Raw genomic sequence first — 18095 nt, 5'->3', positions numbered from 1 at the left:
TCGCGCGGAATTCGCGCCGTAGGAACTTGCGCCGGATCGAGGAAAGTGTTCCAGATAGCACGTGAAAGAGGCTCGTTGCCGCTCGAAGTTTGACGCGGCAATCGTCGCTTCGGAATGACAAGATTCCCGTTCGAATGGAAGAGCAGCGCGTCGGGGGTGAGGCCAGCGAGGCGTTTCAGAAGCGGCGGCGGCGGCGGCATAATCGACGGGACCATTTCCAAAGCACCTCCCTCGTTCTCTTTTCTTTTTCTCTATCTCTCTCTCTCTCTCTCTCTCTCTCTCTCTCTCTCTCTCTCTCTCTCTCTCTCTCTCTCTCTCTCTCTCTCTCTCTTTCCCCTCTCCTTCTCCCTCCCCCTCCCCCCCCCCTCTCTCTCTCGTTTTTAACCGGCTTGGATTTTATCCGACGACGATCTCGACGCGCTAATGGATTTAAATGGCGAGTAACAGCGAGTAAGCCGCATTCGGCATAAAGCGCAAAGTTACGCGATTTGCCTCGTCGATTTTTCAAGCGCGGCTGCCATTCGACGAAAGAGCACCTCGCGCGGCGGTTCGAGTCGGCGGGCAAGGGGAAGGAAAAGAGGGGGCGGAGGTTACGTCGACTGATTTTTTATCGCGGTCGCTAGGAAATAAAGTTCTTCGCTGCGAAGCCGATCGTTAATCACACACACACACACACACAGACACATACACACACGCGCGCGCGCGCACACATTGCGCTGAAACGTATTTCCCTCGGTCGTAATACGAGCGAATTGTTAGCGCAAATTACAACGGCGAGCAGCGAGCTTCATCGGCCGCGGATGAGAACAATTATACTCTGATTACTTTGGGTATCACCGACGCAAGAAACCGCACCGAATCATCCCGGGCGAGTTGAAACTTTTTAGATCCGCAAACTCGGACAGAGAGATGAGCTTTCTGCGCGAGTGCTGCGGCGGCGGTGCTACGTGCGCTCTCGTATCAGCCTCAAAAGGTGAGAGACAGAGAAACGAACGAAGATGGGCGATGTGAGTACCGCGTGAGCGGCGGTGGGAAAGGTAACACGAGAGAGGAGAGACGAGAGAAGCAGCGGAGCGGGTTCGTAAGAAGCGCCACGGAAAGAGAGAGAAGGTCAATCGAGCGCGCAGCACTTTCCGATAGTCCTCCATCATACGAGCGCGCGGTCCGCGCGTTCGATCTCGAAGTAAAATATTAGGTTGATTCTGAGCGGATAGTTAGAGCACAAGTCAAACAATGGGGCACAAAGTGCCGCGGAGTTTCCAAGCTTTTGCGTGAAATTGCCGGGTACCGGCAACGGTGGCGGCGGCGGCGGCGGCGGCGGCGACGACGGCGGTGCTGGCGGTGGCGGTGACGGTGGCGGCGGGAAAGGGGACCATGGAAGAAGAGTGGATGATGGGCTCTTGCATGCTTCCGCGAAGAAGCGAACAAGCCCCGATGGCGCAGCGAGCCGTGGGGTCTGCGGTGCTCGGCGGCGGGCGCGCGGGGGTGGTAGTTAGTTCGCTCGCGCGTAGTCCACTCGAATAGATTTCATTTCCTCGAGCGAGCTTTCGCTCGCTGTTATTCCTTGGCCTTAGAATTACTTCCCGGAGAGGGACGAGGACGGGGGAGGGCACGCTGGGTGGGAAGGAGAGTCGCGGAGGCAAAAGCAGAAGCGAGCGCGCCCATTCGGCATTATGTAACGCGCGGAGACCTCTTAGAATCTCCATCTCCCGTGTCTGGTAAGTAATTAACTAGCCGACGAACTGCACCTCGCTTAGGCGGAGATGGGTTGCCAGGAAGAGAACGGTAGTCGCGCGCGCGGAGGGCCGAGGGCGGAGCGAGGGTGGACCGGCGACGGGGGGAGGAAGTTGGATCGGCTTTGGTTTAATATCTTGCGGACGCTCGTCAAAGTTCAGAGGCGCGATCCTCTCGTCCGAGAGAAACAGACGTCGTCGCTCCGCGCGGAGACGCCCTAAACAGGATAAGCCGCGCTAATAGCCCGTTCCCTTTAAGGAGCACGTCGCGCCGCGAGATTACTCGCTCGTCGCGTTTTATCCCTCCCGGTTGACCTCTCCTCCCCCCTCCTCTCTCTCTCTCTTTCTCTCCCTCAGACTCATAGACTCGCGCTCGTGCACGAGCATGGCGCGCTTTTATCATTGCGTACTACTACCTGCGCTTTTGATTACAACCTGTCGTCGTTTACGGCGCGAATTATCTCCTGCCTTGTCCGGGCGAGCGCCCGAGATTAATTTAGCTACTCCTTTTGAAAAATTGCAAGGGAGCCCCCGTTCACACATTCCATCGTCGTAATTAAATGGCCTCGCACGAACAATTTGACAACGCACCTCTCTCCCTCTCTCTCTCTCTCTCTCTCTCTCTCTCTCTCTCTCGCTCTCTACCTCTCTGCCCCCAGAATTGCAGATCGTGTAATTCTTGCGTCTCTCGTAAGACGCGCGTGCGAGATCCCTCCGGAAATTACTTGAGAATCTTTCTCACGCTCTGCCTGGAAGGTGCGCAAATAGACGACGTCGTGATTGATTTAAATCGGGGAAACTGCCGACTGCGAACGCCACCCCAGTTTTCCACGCGTCCATGTGCGCGCAATAAAACGTGCCGCCGTCGATTCGCGTTTGCGCGCGTCTGCCTGCGAAGGCATATTTTGGAGCCTGAATTTACTTCCGACGGGAGTATTGAACTCGGATGAAGATTTAATCGACGTCGGTAGTTGCGCAGGTACGTAACAGATTTAAAGAGCGAGAGAAATGACCGATTCGCCCGACAAATTGTCTCCCCTTACGGCGTAGGCCGCCATACATCCGCGAGAGATTTCATCCGCGCTTCGGAGAAACGAAATCGCCTTTACGTCGCGGATATAATGCACGTCGTAGGTCATCCAAAGACAGCGGATAAGACGGTGATTTGCCTGATAACGCCGGCGAAGGATGGGCCGTGTGCAACGGGGATACATTACGAGCGCGCCGCAACAGCAGCAGCAGCAGCAGCAGCCTGCTCAGCACGGGAAGGGAAGGGAAGCAAAATGAAGGAAACGACCGCGAAATCGCGCGGCCTAGGACTTTTATGGTCGGCGCGCGGTCTCGTTTACTGCCGCTGCTGTCGTAAATAGTATCGAAGGAGTTACAGATAGCTCGCGGTCAATAAAGCTATCATGTCTTGGTCATTGACTCGCGCAAAGTCAGAGCGTAACTCGCCGTTACGCTCTTTCTCACCCTCCTCCCCCTTCTCTCTTTTTCTCCTTTCGCGGCGCTTTTAGGACTTTGCGAATTACATTTACGGCATCTGTAATATCAAAGAGTGCGAGTACCACCCCATCGCTGGCGATAATAACCCGTCCCCCAAACACGATTCGTCCATCGAGATCGCCGCGCGGCAAAACGATTTTCGTCCGGAACAAGACGTCGCGCAGCGACTCGATCTCGAAAAGGTCGACAGTCCGCGTGGTTAGAATTTTATAACGTCCGTTTGTAAAGGTGGGTAACACGTGTACATCGGTCGAGAAGAAACCCGAAATCAGAGCGGACGCGCGCGCGGACACGCTCGACTTGGCGAAAATCCCGCGCGATTTCGTTTTATGGGGCAAATCAACAAGTCAATTGTACGCGCGAAATTCAACAATCGGCCCGGACGGTTGGTTCTTTTTTTTCGCGCCCTTCCCAACGGGGGCGTGTACACGTGTCAATCGCTGCACACAATCCGTATCCGCCCTTTTTTATCAATAATATTTTCACCACGGCGGAGAAACGTGATTTCGCGCGAAGCGCGCCAACGCGGGGGTTTTACTCATTGACTCTGAAAAATCCGCAGAGCGGATTATTTTTAACGGTGGCGAAGAAAGCACTCGATCGAACGAGGGAAACAAGCAATAATATAAAGGACGCGAATAATATAAAACGCCTTTATAACCGGGCTTCCTCAAGTGCGAAAGCATATTGTCGCGATGTATTTCTTGCGGTCCTCGCTGCTCTTGCTCCTCCTCTCCCTTTCTCTCTCTCTCTCTCTCTCTCTCTCTCTCTCTCTATTCGATATATGTTTATTTATTAATACGCCGACTCCAAATGTGATTGCCTCCGCAGCAAAATATCGACGCGATACTGCGTGCCCCACCCCCCCCCCGTCCTCTCAACCTGCATCAATCGTGAATACTCGAGACTCGACGAGTCGAGATAAAAATTTTGTTTTTGAGTTCGACGAGAGTTTCATAAAAGCCAGCCCCGAATCCAGTGCTCGTTCCTCGTTATTAAACATCCATATCGCAAATTAACGTCGCTGTAAAAGTTATTCGAATTATTCAAATATCATCATTTCCTTTGATACTTGACGCATGTCGGGACGGATCGTAATATCAGCGACGTGCAGCCGGTGACCGAGGGGATATTACATCCCCGGCCGAAAAAGCGCTCACCCTCGCGCGCGCGCACGCGTAGAACGCTCTTCGCTGTCGAGAAGAGGGAACTGACGTCGAAAAAATTGACGCGAGGCACCCCACGAGAAGGGTGGCCGTTGACGACCCGTTTGAAAATTAATCGACTCCCTTCGTTCGCGCTTCGCTATTATCAGTCGTGAACCTCGAGCGGCCTGAGGATTAGGGGAAGAGAAGAATGAGGAGGAGGAGGAGGAGGAGGAGGAGGAGGAAAAAGAGACGTAGCTTTTAATTCAAGTACAAGGTGGTGAGCTCTCTTTCTCGTAGACGTATGCGTAGCGTAGAAACTCTCGACAATGTCGACCATATTCATAGAGTTTTCAGACGCTTTGTGCGTGAGACAGCTCGCTATCAAAGTCTAGCACCCTTATCTCCCTCTCTCTCTCTCTCTCTCTCTCTCTTTCTCCCTCTACACGTGTGTCACCAGTTTGAAAGAGCTCCGCGGGATGAATAGCATCGCCAGAGTTTCGGCGACCCTATGTACGAAAGGGGCGACGCGACGAGGGAATGTGTCGTTGCAAAAGGCGTCGCATCGCGTCTCTTCTCAAAGATCAGAACGTCGTCGTACAGCTGTGAAGATTCTCCGGGAAAGTTGCTCGGGGATCTCTGAATTTATCCGTGGAAATCAGCAACTGGGCCGGGATGAGTTTGAAAACCGTGGGCGACGGGTAGGAAAGAGAGGGGGGGGGGCAGGGGGTTCTCCCAAGTTCGGGAGTCGTGTTGCCCAAGTCTATTCAAGCCTGCAATTAAGCGTCCAGTAATTAAAATCGCGATGTTCGACGCTCGGACCAGACAGACAGAGAGGGGTCAGAGAGGGGGGGACGGGCTTTTGGTGAGGTGGGGTGGAGAACGGGTTGTACCGAATAAATTAACTCTGAAGTTTCCCGCTTCCGCTTTCTCTGCCGAGCGGCATTGATCAATAACGACAGATCGAATCTAATCAACGAGCAGGCGAGGAGAGCGCACTTCCTGCCGATTGAGCGAACGAACGCCGCCATAGGAGGTCGAGTGAAATGTTAGGGTCCCGATAATGACGTTAGCAGATCGCCGGGACTGCCGTCGGAATCGTAGAACTGTATAATAACGTTAACGAAGATATTGGGTGGCGCTCCACCCGCGCTCTTTTTATTACCAGTGCTGCCGAGCTGACGGGGCAGTTTGCACGAGCGAGAGTTACGTTGCGCGCCGCGCCGCAGTCACGGCTCGTTAAATCCCGAAAGAGACTTCGGTCGTACGGAGAAAAAATGCTATCGATCAAACGAGGCGAGGAACTTGCGCGCGATCGCCGGCCGCCGGTCGACGAGACGGTGCCTGGTACAACAAACGGAGCGCTAAGCGCTCGGAATCATTTCGGAGGAAATCGTCCACCTGACGGACTCGTCCCTCATGGCTTTCGCAACGTGCGTTTAATGAAGGGGTCTTCACCAGCACCATCAGCAGCACTCGGCTTGGACTCGCAGGAAGCCGTCCATCATCATAAAATCTTCCGGAGCGGTGGTTAAGGGCACGCTTCCGAGAACTGGAACTGGAACTGGCGCAGCGGTCCCGGGCTTGCGTGTATTTCCGCGGAACTTGCAGCGCTGGATGAGACGATATGCAAATCGGATAATAATAACGTTAATCGGCATTATTGTCCCGGCGTAGTCGCGCCGTCGCGTCGTTTCGCCATTGGCTTTCTCGGGCTTTTGGTCCCGAGACGGAGAGAGAGGACGCGAGCGCGATTCGATTCGCGGCGATCGAATGCGTTTCGTCGTCGCGCGCTTTCGTTCACCGTGTGTTTCGTTGGCGAAACGAAAATCCGCGTGAACGCGCTGCAGTTTGCGCGGCGATACGCTCGGCTTGCGTGTCGCTGGTTTAGCGGGCTTATTATTCCGACGTAGCGCGGCGCTTTAACGAATTCCAATGAATCGCAGCGAGACAATACCGACACAAGTGTGCCCACACTGCACGGAACGGAATCTGCAAGAGCCAGCAGTGTGTGGGGCTGCGAGGGAGGGAGTGGGTTGGACAGGAGGGTGGTGTACGGGGTGGAAACCAATAAATCCGACACATCGGCGGGTTCGGCCGGCCGCGTCCGTGAAAATATTTTATTTTTGCGCGAAAACTCGCCGGCGTCCCGATATTTTTCGGCGCGATCGTAAACAACTTTCACGGCGCGAATTGGCATGCTCACCGAAATTGCATGCAAGCGAGACACACGAGTAAATCCGAGAAACAAATGTTCATTTATAATCGTCTATCGACAATTCCGATCTTTTTATTCGCTCCAACAAATTTCACGTTAGAGGTATAAAACCCCACCGCGACTGAATACCGCCGATACATGTCCTGAAAACGATGTTAGATTTTGCAGAGAAACAAAATGAACTGTCTCTCTGTTGGTGAGCTTTCCGCGGAGCGGAAAATCCGAGCTTCGAGGAAAACTTCGCTCCTTCGTTAATTTCGCAAATTCCATCAAATTCGCAGCATTAATAATAAATAATATGCTTGTTAGCTGATTATCGCTCCGCGATTTATTCGGAGAACATCTCGCGAAGACCGAATATGATTCTCGGCGTGACGGAGGGAGTGCTTTGCGAGCTGCGGGCGAGTCAGCTTGTAAAATTGCCAGGAATGTAGGAATAAATATCGGACAAATTTCTCGAGATCGGAGAAGACTGCGCACACCGCTTTGTTGTCAACTGCGCGCGGCTTCAACTGCGGCCTCAACCCGGTACGCATCCGTCTCTAACAAGGGCCCGGGTGTCGCGTTTTAAAGGCGTCGGGGAAGTCCCCCCGTGTGTTTCGCCGGCACAACGCACCCATTCGCCGCCGAGACCCTCGTTAAAGCGAAACAATGGGCATTCGGATTACGTCCAATTCATTTATCACGCGCTTTCGAGAGAAAGAGAGAGAGAGAGAGAGAGAGAGAGAGAGCCGCCGGCCGGCCGAAGTGAAGGAGAAAAAAATGGAAAACAGCCGTGACCCGTGGCCAGCGAGCGAGTCCGGTGAAGAGAGACGTTGCCAAGAAATTAATTCCACGGTTAACCGTTTACGAGCCATTATACCGGCTGCAATCCGCAAATCTATCTCGCACGCGCCGAATAAGTTATCAACCTGCAAATCCGTGAGACGAAGCCGTGGGCAGGCTCGAGTATCGAGAATTACGACTTTCGGTGAAAAATCTCGTAATTTCACACGATAATGATTTACCGGCATTTTGACCCCGCTATATTTGACCTCGATAATTTCTCGATAGTGACAATATCGAGACGACATGAAGAAAACATGCGTCTCAAACTATATTTTTATCCGTCGTATCTTTTTGGAGAGTGATTCGGCCATCAGTCGAGTTTTCGTGTAATTAGTGAGTAGCCACGTGGTCGCGAAGAGGGCCGAGCGATACGTTTAACCACAAAGAGGGGGTGAAAACATCAGTCGCTCATTCTCTCTCTCTCTCTCTCTCTCTCTCTCTCTCTCTCTCTCTCTCTCACTCTCTGCCTGTCTCTTCCTCGCGGCTTCTCCTTGCATTCGCGATATTGCGTTCTCGCGGACGAACACTTAATAACGATGCCGCCGGCGGCGTTGGCGGCGCGTCTGCGAGGCGGCTACGAGGCCCGAGAGTGCAGGTGGGTTACCTTAAACGTGCCAGTCTTGATAAGCGTCGAATTAGGGGCGCCACGTCGGGAGCCCGGCAATTAGTCAGGGGGCACGGACGTGCCAAAAAGCCCGGTAAACTCGTGCCGCGACCCGCGAACTTCGCGGCGACTTCGAACGTAAATCAGCGGTGTCCGGGCGCACCGTTTTAGTGGGACACCCGGTACACACCGTGCCAAGGTTCACTGCGCGGCGAGTTACTTGTGGGATTAATATCCCTATCTTCTGTTCGTTCACATTCAACCCCTTTCGAACGTGCCAGCCCTGCGTATACGCTCGCTTGCGCGCCTGTGACTGAATGTGCATGTGTGCGCGCGCGCGTGTGTGTGTGTGTGTGTGTGTGCAACCGGCATTTCCACCCTCTGTCGTGTGTAGTTGGTAACACTGTTGCTGCGTCGGCAGCACGCCTTCGATTTATGGCTCTGTATATGTTATTTCGACAGTCCTCCTTCCCTCCCTCCCTCTCTCTCTCTCTCTCTCTTCTATACTGTCGCGGCCGCCACTGCCTCGCCGCCGATGTTATTCCCTCCGGTTCTCTTTCGCCCTCTAGCCACCCCCACAGCCACCCATCCATCCGCTCACCACTACCACCGCCACCATCCTCTGCCATCATCCTACCGGTTCTGCTTGAGTGTGCCCTCTACCTGTCGCGTCTCCTCCTCTCGCTACCTATTATCTATTCCTTCTCTCTTGCGCTCTCTCTCTCTCCTCTCTCTCTCTCTCTCTCTCTCTCTCTCTCTCTCTCTCTCTCTCTCTCTCTCTCTCCCTCTCTCTCTCTCTCTCCCTCTCTCTCTCTCTCTCTATCCCTCTTGTCAGACGGCCGCTTTCGCAAAATCGATGATCGCCTGCCGAGCGACGGGGCTGCTTAACCGTTTGCATGCAATTTGCATCGCGATAGATATTTCCTCCGATACTCCGCGGTGATTCGGCCGCGCGCGCATTGCTACGATTTGGTCGCGAGGAAAGAGATTTCACCTGTCCCCTTCTTTTCTATGGCTTGTCGTGTTGAATATTCAGAACGAGTAGCTTTGATATTAAATATTTCGTCTGGACTTTAACGTGATGCTGCATTCGTTACCGAAGAGTATAAACTCGGTTATAAACTTGATTTATATCGGACGATTCGTCCCGATGCAATTCCGGTTCAATTACACGATCGGCTGTTTTTTTTAAACGTGTATTGTCTCTCTCTCTCTCTCTCTCTCTCTCTCTTCCTCTATTTCTCTCTTTCTCTCTCTCTGAGTCACGTTGCGATTTTATACATCAGTGATGTATAGAAAATACTCGAAAACAAAGACGCACCAACGTAGTCCGCACGCGCGTGCATGTGTGCGTGTGTTTCAACATCGAAAGTTAATCTGGCCAATTTCGCGTTCCACTTGACTGCATTAAGTTACAAATTATCCGCGGCGTTTTCCTTTTCACGTGGATTACCGTTAACTCTCCGGCAGCAAACAAACAGTATCGCCCGCTTCCTCGCTCGTGGGAGCGCGGACGCGCTCACGGTACTAATCCCGAATTCAGGGATGAAGGTTGATGCCTGGAATTCCGGAAGTCCCGGGATTTAGCGGCGTTTCGGGAGTTTCGCAGCCGCCGCGCTCGAGAGCGTTTTTGATGCCTCGCTTGGCCGCTCGACGGCGCACCGGCGGCGGCGGCGGCGGCGGCGGCGGCGGCGGCGGTGGTTAAGTGGTTTAGGACGTTGCGATTTGCCTCTTTAACAATACAGAAACTATGTTATAGATCGCCATGCCCGCTGCTATTCTTAGCAGTGTCCGCCGACAAAGTAATCCGATCGAGAGCTGCTACGCGTCGCGCTCGCGGAGAAAGTCTCAATTTTCCAATTCTCCTCCAACTTGGCCCATCTTGCTTCCGCTCAGATTTAATCCCTTCGCGAGTAGACAAAGAATCTCCGAGAGATTTCTTATCGATGTCGCTACTGCAGCGAGATAAGCGAGACGTAGACTGCAGATTTACGCTCGTCACGCTAATCGGACGGAAGATCGTTCGATCTTTATTAGCGCTTCAAGCGTCATCTGTCATTGTAATGGCAGATACGCTTTATCGAGGTGGCGCATTAATTCCATTATTAACCCAGTCTCAGGTACAGGACCGGTTGGAACTTTGTAAATAGATTACTTCAGCCGAGGCGCCCCACATTCTTGCTCGGTTTAGGATAAATTCGTTAAAAGTGAATTTGCGGTTAAGCGGTGTAACGCAGAAATCGCTTGTCGCGCGCGCGCGCGCGAGGCTTAAGGCAAGGTTACCATCGGCATGTTATCGTAATAAATTCCGCAACTCGGCGCGCGCGACAGAGAATCCCTTACATCCCCGCGTGCTCGCATACCTTCGCGCGTATCAGCCTAATTTCATCAAAGTTTCGCGTTATGCGGCGCGTCTGCGCGGCGCGCGCAACTATAATATTTGTCGATTCCTAATAATACTTGCGCAACGGCCGCGTGTTATGCGCACAGGAATCAGGAGGCCGCGACGCGGCCTCTCGAATAAAAGCGGCGGGGAGGGGGGGAGGGATGAGAGCGCGAGAACAAAGGGTTAAAAGAGAGAAAGAGAGAGCATACGCGCTGCTTTTCGTCTCATCCGTCGCTCCACGTAGGAAGCGCGCGCGCGTAAGAGGATATTCGTTCGAAGCCGCTTCTGTTAAAATAACACTCTCAAGTGCTCGATACTGGCACGAAGGATATCGCTGGCGATATTGGCTCCGGGCTGCCAATCCCAATATAAACTGCCATTAAAGCGACTGAAAGGTATCCGCGATCACAGCGGTTTATTAGCTTCGCTACAAAGACAGGAGTTATGCAAAAATCCCTCGTAATCGAGAGTACACGGTACTTCGATTTTTCAGCGCGCGCGTTCCATCGTGATCCACCGTGATCCAATTCGTTTGTGCCGTCTGCCTGTGAAAAGATAACGGTTAGCTCAAGTGTCACGTAATAGCGTTACGTGCGAAATTAACGAAACACGTGAGACGAATCTTAATCCGATCGGGGATCTCTTTGTCGGCGGATGGCGCGGAGAATATCCGCGCTGTGTATTTTATTTCTCATGGCGCGCTGCACCGCTGCCATTGGTTCTCTCGTCGTCGTCGTCGTCGTCGTCGTCGTCGTCTCATCCTTTAATTAGACCAGACGATCGTTTCAGCGTCAAGTGCACGAGACGGCAATGAGCACGCTGCAATACGCATTATCGACGAGAGGACGCTCGCTTGATTTCCCGATCACGTAAAAGCGAGCCGCTTAATTTCTCGCGGAAAGGAGGCTAAGAGGTCCTCGCTCTCTTCCCGGAAGTACCATAGGTATCCATGACGACGCGATGACAGTGTCTTCCAGTCCTCAACATCAAAGAGCCTGTCGAGTATTAGCGAGAGAAATCGAACCCAGCTCAGTAGGAGAAAGATGCTCGGCTAGATAGATCGAGATACGCCAACCGCGCGCGCGCCCCCTCCTCCTCATCATCCTTCCTGCCGAAGACCGTAAGAGGCCGCGAAAGGGGTGGGAAATCGGGATAGACGGTTGCGAAACGAAGAGGGTCACAGCACGTAGTGCCCCTTGAGCTATTGATCAACGACGAGGCACCGACAACACACCCTCTTAATTAAACCCTCTGGGAATACGAGACGAGCGTCTACATGGTAGCGCTCGCGTTCGCCTCGGTCGGTGCCACGAGTTCATCCTGCTCGCTATTTCCGTAGTCTTCCCTTCCGTCCTCCTCGTTCTGTGGAGTCGCGAGACTGGAAGACGAGCGAAGAAAGATGGCTAGACGTTCCGAGATCAGGCAGCCTTTCTGGCGCGCGGAGTCCTCTTCGAAGAGCAGCGACTCGCCCCGAGGCGACTCGGAACGTCGAGACGTTAATAACTCAGCGGGTCGCCGCGATTGGCGGTCGCCCGCGTGCCGAAACTTTTTCCCTTCTCCCTGATTTGCCTCCGCCCCGTCTTCGCTCGCTCGCTCGTGCCGCTCGAAGTTTGCACAATTCCCGGAGTTTGAACGACGATGGCGATGGCGCGACGCGATGCAATCTCTTAGAGCGCGCTCTCATTCTCTCGCCCACTCCCTCTCTCTAAGTCTCTCCATCGGAGGGGCGACCTGTCAAATGCAAAAACGGCGTCACCAAGTCCTCGTCATAGCGCGCGCGCGCGCAAGTCTGCACCGTGTCGTACTACACCGTGTTCGCGGGAGTTTGCGCTCTTGACATCCGGCGAAGGCTAAGACAATCGGCCGGGTGCGCGCGCGCGTCCCCTTTGTCGATGACTGAATTTAATATTAACGAGCGCGCGACGCACCGAATTAAAAGCACACCTTCGCACCTCGATTACGCGAGTTTAACGCTCTTTCAGCCGTGCGCCTGCTAATTCTATTCCTCTTGCTAACTCTATCCGGTCGCGCGCTCGAGCGGAAATTGCCGCCGAGTTTCAGCCAGCTCGTACGGCCGGAGGTGACGCGAGAGGAATACGCGTAGATACGCGAAGATCCAAGGCATCGTCGTCTCACGCTCGGCTCACGTCGTCTGTCAATGAGACGTCTTCTTCTGACGTCCATGCTTCTTCGAATCTGCGGATCAGCTCGTCGTATTCTTGTATGCTGGGCGTACAACTTACACGGCGAGAATTACACCCCAGCGCGAAAAATTCGACTCGCGCTTCCGATATCGCGCTTTGGACGCGTTCGCCCGATGTCGAATTTCGCTGACGACGTCGGAATCGGGACCGCTCGTACGTTCGAGCGATAATAATGAAGCGCTCGCCGTAGTCGAGCGGCATCAATCTCGCGGAAATTCCGAGAATACCTTTCGCACGACCAAGGAGTAGTAAGTAGTTTCGTGCTTAGAGGTCTATGAGATTGCAGGAGCGACGCACGGTATTTCGACGGATGGGGGGGGGGGGGAGAGAGGGAGAGTAGGTAGGTAGGTGGGTTCAGGAGTCGTTCGTCGAGTAATTAGCGACGGTGGCAAGAGGAACGGTTTATTAGCGCGGAAAGCGCCGAACACCGCTCCGTGCAAATATTCTCGCGCGAAGCGAATGCAGTCGCGGCAGAAGCGTGGGCGGCGAGGCTAAACTTCCGGTACATATCCAACCCCCATCCGCATAACGGTGGTTGCGCATCCCGCCGCGTGAGTCTTACCAACACCGAGCCGCGGCATCGATGCACACCGTGTACGTACAGGGTAACGGCAGACGACGATGGTTTCGCGCGATGATTTGCGGCGCGGGTGCCCTCGACTGCTGTGTGTCAATCGCGCCAAGTTCGTAGTTGGCTGCGCGACGCTCGTCGTCGGAACCGTTTCATATCGACGACAGGGTGAGAATTAAAATGCTGCCCGGGAAAAGAGGGCTCCACAAATGTAGAGGCGCACATGGGAATGCGTGCGAACGCAAATTCCGAGACAAACTCGGCGAAATGCGGGATCTCGAAAGAACGAGAGCAGTCGACGTTACGTATAATAATAATCAAGAGAACGTTTTCCGCGCGTGTTTTGACAGCGACGCGGAGCGATCGAATTATCATCTGCCGTATTACGGCACAAAGTGCAACTCACCTTATTCATCCCATTGTAACGCTGGACACTCGTTTCCGCCGCCAAACACTCGCGAAATTCAGCCTGCAAAGAGAGAACAAGGGGAATTTACATTTCTACATGAGAATCTCGCTAATCCCGCCGTCTCTCGCGCTGAAAGCCGCCGAACGATTTCCGTGTGTATAAATTAAACGTGACACATCCGCCGTCCTGTGTCCGGCCAATATGAATTTCAACGTAAATCACCGTAGCGCCGAAACTCGAACGTCGAAGGCGAGAAGCGAGAGCGAGAGAGAGAGAGAGAGAGAGAGAGAGAGAGAGAAGAGATGACCCATTAAAAAGCCATATATCCGATGCTTCTCGTCGTTCACAACGAAAGGGTAAATTTCATAAAACTCGCCACTCATCCCCTTGGTCGGATCGTTCTTCCTTCCTTCCGTGCTCTTCGTCCCATCCCGGTAGCCGAACTGCCGGTGGCAACTCCGGATGAATTTTACATGAATCCGTTTCCCCCACGGGCCGAAGTTAATAGCGGCAAAAAGAACTTTGCCGCTCGACCGGCTCGTTAAAAGAAAAGCATAGTTCGTCGCGATACGGCCATGTCTCCTCGTTCACCCCCTGGTCTCTCTTTCTCCCTCTCTCTCTCTCTCTCTCTCTTTCGTCGCTCTCACGCGATCCACTCCGGCTAGTCTCTTCTCTCCCCCCTCCCTCTCCCTCTCTTCCTCCGTTGCTTCGCGTCTTCGCTTTCGAATCTGCTCCAGGGATGAAGGTAAACTCGGTGCTCCTTCGTCTATGCTGCATCCTGCATCCGGTCGACGTCGAGCACGTTCAGTAGCATCGTGAAAGGAACGAATAAAAGGGTTTCTAAGTTTCCTTCAGGTGAAAGTTCCTCTCGACGGTCTTCATCCGTGCCCTCCCATCACCGTTTTCCTTCACCCATCCTCCTTGCTTCTCTCCCTCACATTCTCTCTCTTTCTCTCTCACTCTGTCCCTCTATTCCGATATCCCCGGCGAATCGAAGAGAAGGATAGCGGCGATTCTACCGGCGACTCTCTAGATAGTGAGGATGGAGGGTAAAACTCCCTATCGGCAATCAGACAGTTCTGGCAGTCGCTCTTCGCGAAGGGTTTTGATATCGATCTAAGTCTCCGTAGTCGTTGACGACGACGACGACGCAGTGGAGGAGATGTGTGTCCCCCTCCCCCCCCCCTCACGAGGGACTGGGATCTTTCTTTTTCTACCGTCTAATCACGAGTTTCGGAAAGCCTATCTCATCGCGGTCACGATCCCGAGTCCCCTGTCACCGCAAATTTCGTCATTCAGTATCAATTTTGTTTTTCGTGGACGCTCATTTCATGATACGACGTGTGAATTGTATTTATCGGTATTTATTCGACTTTGTCGAAAGCGAAAGGGTGGGGTAGGTCGAGAGGGAGACAGACAGACAGAAAGAAAAGTATAGAGAGAGAGAGAGAGAGAGAGAGAGAGAGAATGAGAAGCCAACTGTGAATTTATAAGCTTAACAACGAAACTTGGCGTGGTACTTTGCTATGTAAAAACTTGCTTGTGCGAAAGTAGACTCATGAATACCGGGTTCCGTTCTTCCAGAGTGGGCAGACGGACCTACCAGATAGGACGGACTGCTTCTTAATATTGCACGACTCGCAAAACAGCCGTGTCGCGTGAATATTTAACAAACGCGGAAGATTTCGGCAAATGTCGAGCGCGCAGCCCAGCTGATTTGTGTCTATTTTAGCACACCTCGCTGAGTCACCAATTCTCGGCAAGTATCGATTGGCGTTCCCAATTTGCGGAGCTGCCCACGGAAATATCCGTCCGGCCCCGCTGTCCCTGCTCTCGTTTTCTCCCGCGCCAGAAAAATCACTATATGGGACGGCGGCTCCCTACAGGTAAGCATGCTGTCAACTTTCCTTTCAAGTCGGGGGGGAGGGGGTAAACAGTGGAAAATATACGATAAACAATGTGACGCCCGCGATCTTTCTTTTTCTCTCTTTCTCTCTGTTCTTTTTTCACCATCAAGCCCGATGAAAATGGAGAAAATTGCAATCGCCTTTACACAACACCGAGGGCAATTTAGAAAAAGGGAGGAATAAGAGTAACAAACGAGGAGGATGCGCTCAGTGCCGCATGAAATATTTCGATCAATTAAATATGAAACGGAATGCATTAACAAATATGGTCATCTCTCTCTCTCTCTCTCTCTCTCTCCTCTCTCTTCCTCTCTTCCTCTCTTCCCTTCTCCCCCCTCTTACACAACCCCTTTCTCCCAGACTGTAATTCGGTTAATTCAGAGCGCACAAATTGCAAATTTGCGTCTTTGTTACGCCGTTAATTAGGTGAGCGGAACGTAATGGTCTTGGATATGCGATCCATAAATTAGAGTTAGCTTCTGCTTCGTAATTAATTTATTTCCGACGAATATATATCGCGCATCATTTCCCGGCGATTTTCGTTGTGCGACGACCGATCGACAGGTGCGGACAATGACGCGACAGAGCGCGACAATCTGCTGCAATCGACCGTGTAAATTACATGCCGCGCTTTAACGAGCGGCAGGAAAGGAAAACAGCAAAACACACACGCATACGCCGGGCAATGCCGGCATAAAAGAGGTATCGGAAGGAAGACGGGCAGACGGACGGAAGCGTCGTTGAGATTGTTTCGCATATAACGGGTGTCGAGAAATGGCGGCTGGCTAACCGGGTCGAACTAATCCGGAGAATCCAGCGTGTACGGACCGATACCTCGATATTTAGAGTTATTGCCGGATCGCGGAAAGTTCCGTTCTCCGGGCTCCTGTAATCGATGTAACGCCCCGGCCGCTTTATTGCCTCGGTCCATTAACCACCGTTCAGTTTGTGTGTACACACCCCGATGGTAACGCCGTAACGAGAAAACGGACGGCACGGCGCGCAGATGGGATGGCGGTAGCACGTAGAGGGTCGGCGGGGGGAGGGGTGGGGTCGGTTGCAGAGGGAGGGAGGAGGACGTTAAATATGGTGTCACAATTACCGCCGTCGCGGACGTTTAGACTCTATCGTTGGGTGAAACTCGCAAGGTAACAACCTTTCGGTTATGTGCGAGGTAACGATTACGTCGATCGTAGTAACTTTCCGTACTGGCGTCGCAAATTTCGCGCTGTTTAAGATAAACCCATTAAGAGCGCACGAGAACGGAACAGCCGGCGGCGAGTCTGGCCGATACGATGTTTCAAGAACTCCCTCCCCCCCCCCGCTATATACACACACACACACACATATGCACACCCACAAACATACACGGTGTACGAAACAGGGACGTGCAGTGTGAAATGTAAAATACTAGATGCAAAAATCTCCGGACGAGCCCGATGTAACGCGTTACGTGCGCGCGGCAGAAATACGCCCGGTGCGAAAATGCTGACTGCGCCCTCGGATTGAGGAAAACAGAGGAAATGGGCAGAGGGATGAGGGAAAAAATTTTGGTATTTTTCGGACAAATTAAAAGAGCTCGCGCACGATAATGCAGTGTAAGAACGCGCGTAGCGTGGAATAAAAAATAAGAGAAAGAAGAAGGAAGGAAGGAAGAAAGGAAGGAAGGCAGGCAGGCAGGCAGGCAGGGCAAAGCCGTGCGGAACGTTTGAAGCGAATTAAAAATACAATCGTGAGCGCGGAACGGGAAGTTTATACATGACCGTGAGAACGTTTCACCGGTTAAACGTCATCGTCTATCCTTCGTCCGCGGTGCTGTTAATTAAATAGCCGCGCGCGCACTCGTTCGGCGCAGGATCAAAGAAAATTCCGGAATCGAGGTGTCGGGCAAGAGAGAAACGGCCCAAAAGAGAAAAAGAAAAGTGTTTCTGTCTTTGACGCCGCGTCACCCTCGTTTTTGTCGCGACGCAAAGGAAGGAAAAGAAAAAAGAAAAAGACCGAGCGAGCGAACGAGAGAGAGAGAGAGGGGGGGGGAGGGAGGGAGAAAGAGAGAAACAAAGAGAGAGAAAAAGATTCACTCGAGGGTGCAACGACGGGGGCGGTTAGCAGCTTGAGGTAATAGGGTGGACCACTCGGCAGTACGAATGCAATTTATTTTACTTCACCTGCGATCCTTATCGAGGTGCCGAGCTTATTTAAGCGACGGCAGCCCTCCCGCTCGCAATAAAAAGCGAAGAGGGGCGCAGTTGCTCTTCGGAGCATCCGGGTGTGCGGTGGATAGTCGATGGGAACGACGAGAGGGTGGGGCAGGTGCACACAGTCCTGATCGTGTCGTCCTCTCCCCCGTCGCCGCGCGTCGTTTTTCGTCGATCCATTCAACGCGGCCGCGTTTGTTTAATCTGTCACGTCGGCTCGGTCGGCGCAGGATCTACGAGCGAATTCCGCCCGATCCGGCCCGATCTAACCGTGACCAACCGCGTGTGTGTGTGTGCGTGCGCGCGCGCGCGCACGCGCGCAAGCCTCTCTAATTATGGTCAAACCGTTCTAGTTATAATAGTATAGCGTGATTACACGTTCTCGCGCG

The 18095-nt window shown here is 53.0% G+C and overlaps 1 protein-coding gene across 3 annotated transcripts in view; it reads right to left on the bottom strand.

Moving 5' to 3' along the window:
• Window positions 1–18095, bottom strand: part of LOC112590650 (uncharacterized) — a 204841-nt gene that overhangs the window by 158084 nt on the left and 28662 nt on the right. For all 3 annotated transcript variants that reach the window (XR_003114368.1, XR_003114369.1, XM_025307861.1), the window contains exon 2: window positions 13602–13664. Coding sequence is in view for 1 of the 3 variants with exons in the window: in XM_025307861.1 (XP_025163646.1) it covers window positions 13602–13664 (63 nt within the window). In the remaining 2 variants the exon portion in view is untranslated. The remainder of the gene's footprint in view (window positions 1–13601; window positions 13665–18095) is intronic.

The sequence above is a fragment of the Harpegnathos saltator genome, unplaced genomic scaffold (genome assembly GCF_003227715.2).
Source record: "Harpegnathos saltator strain DR-91 unplaced genomic scaffold, Hsal_v8.6 scaffold13, whole genome shotgun sequence".
NCBI lineage: Eukaryota > Metazoa > Arthropoda > Insecta > Hymenoptera > Formicidae > Harpegnathos > Harpegnathos saltator.
Note: the sequence above shows the minus strand (reverse complement) of the source record. Positions and strands in the feature narration are given on the sequence as shown.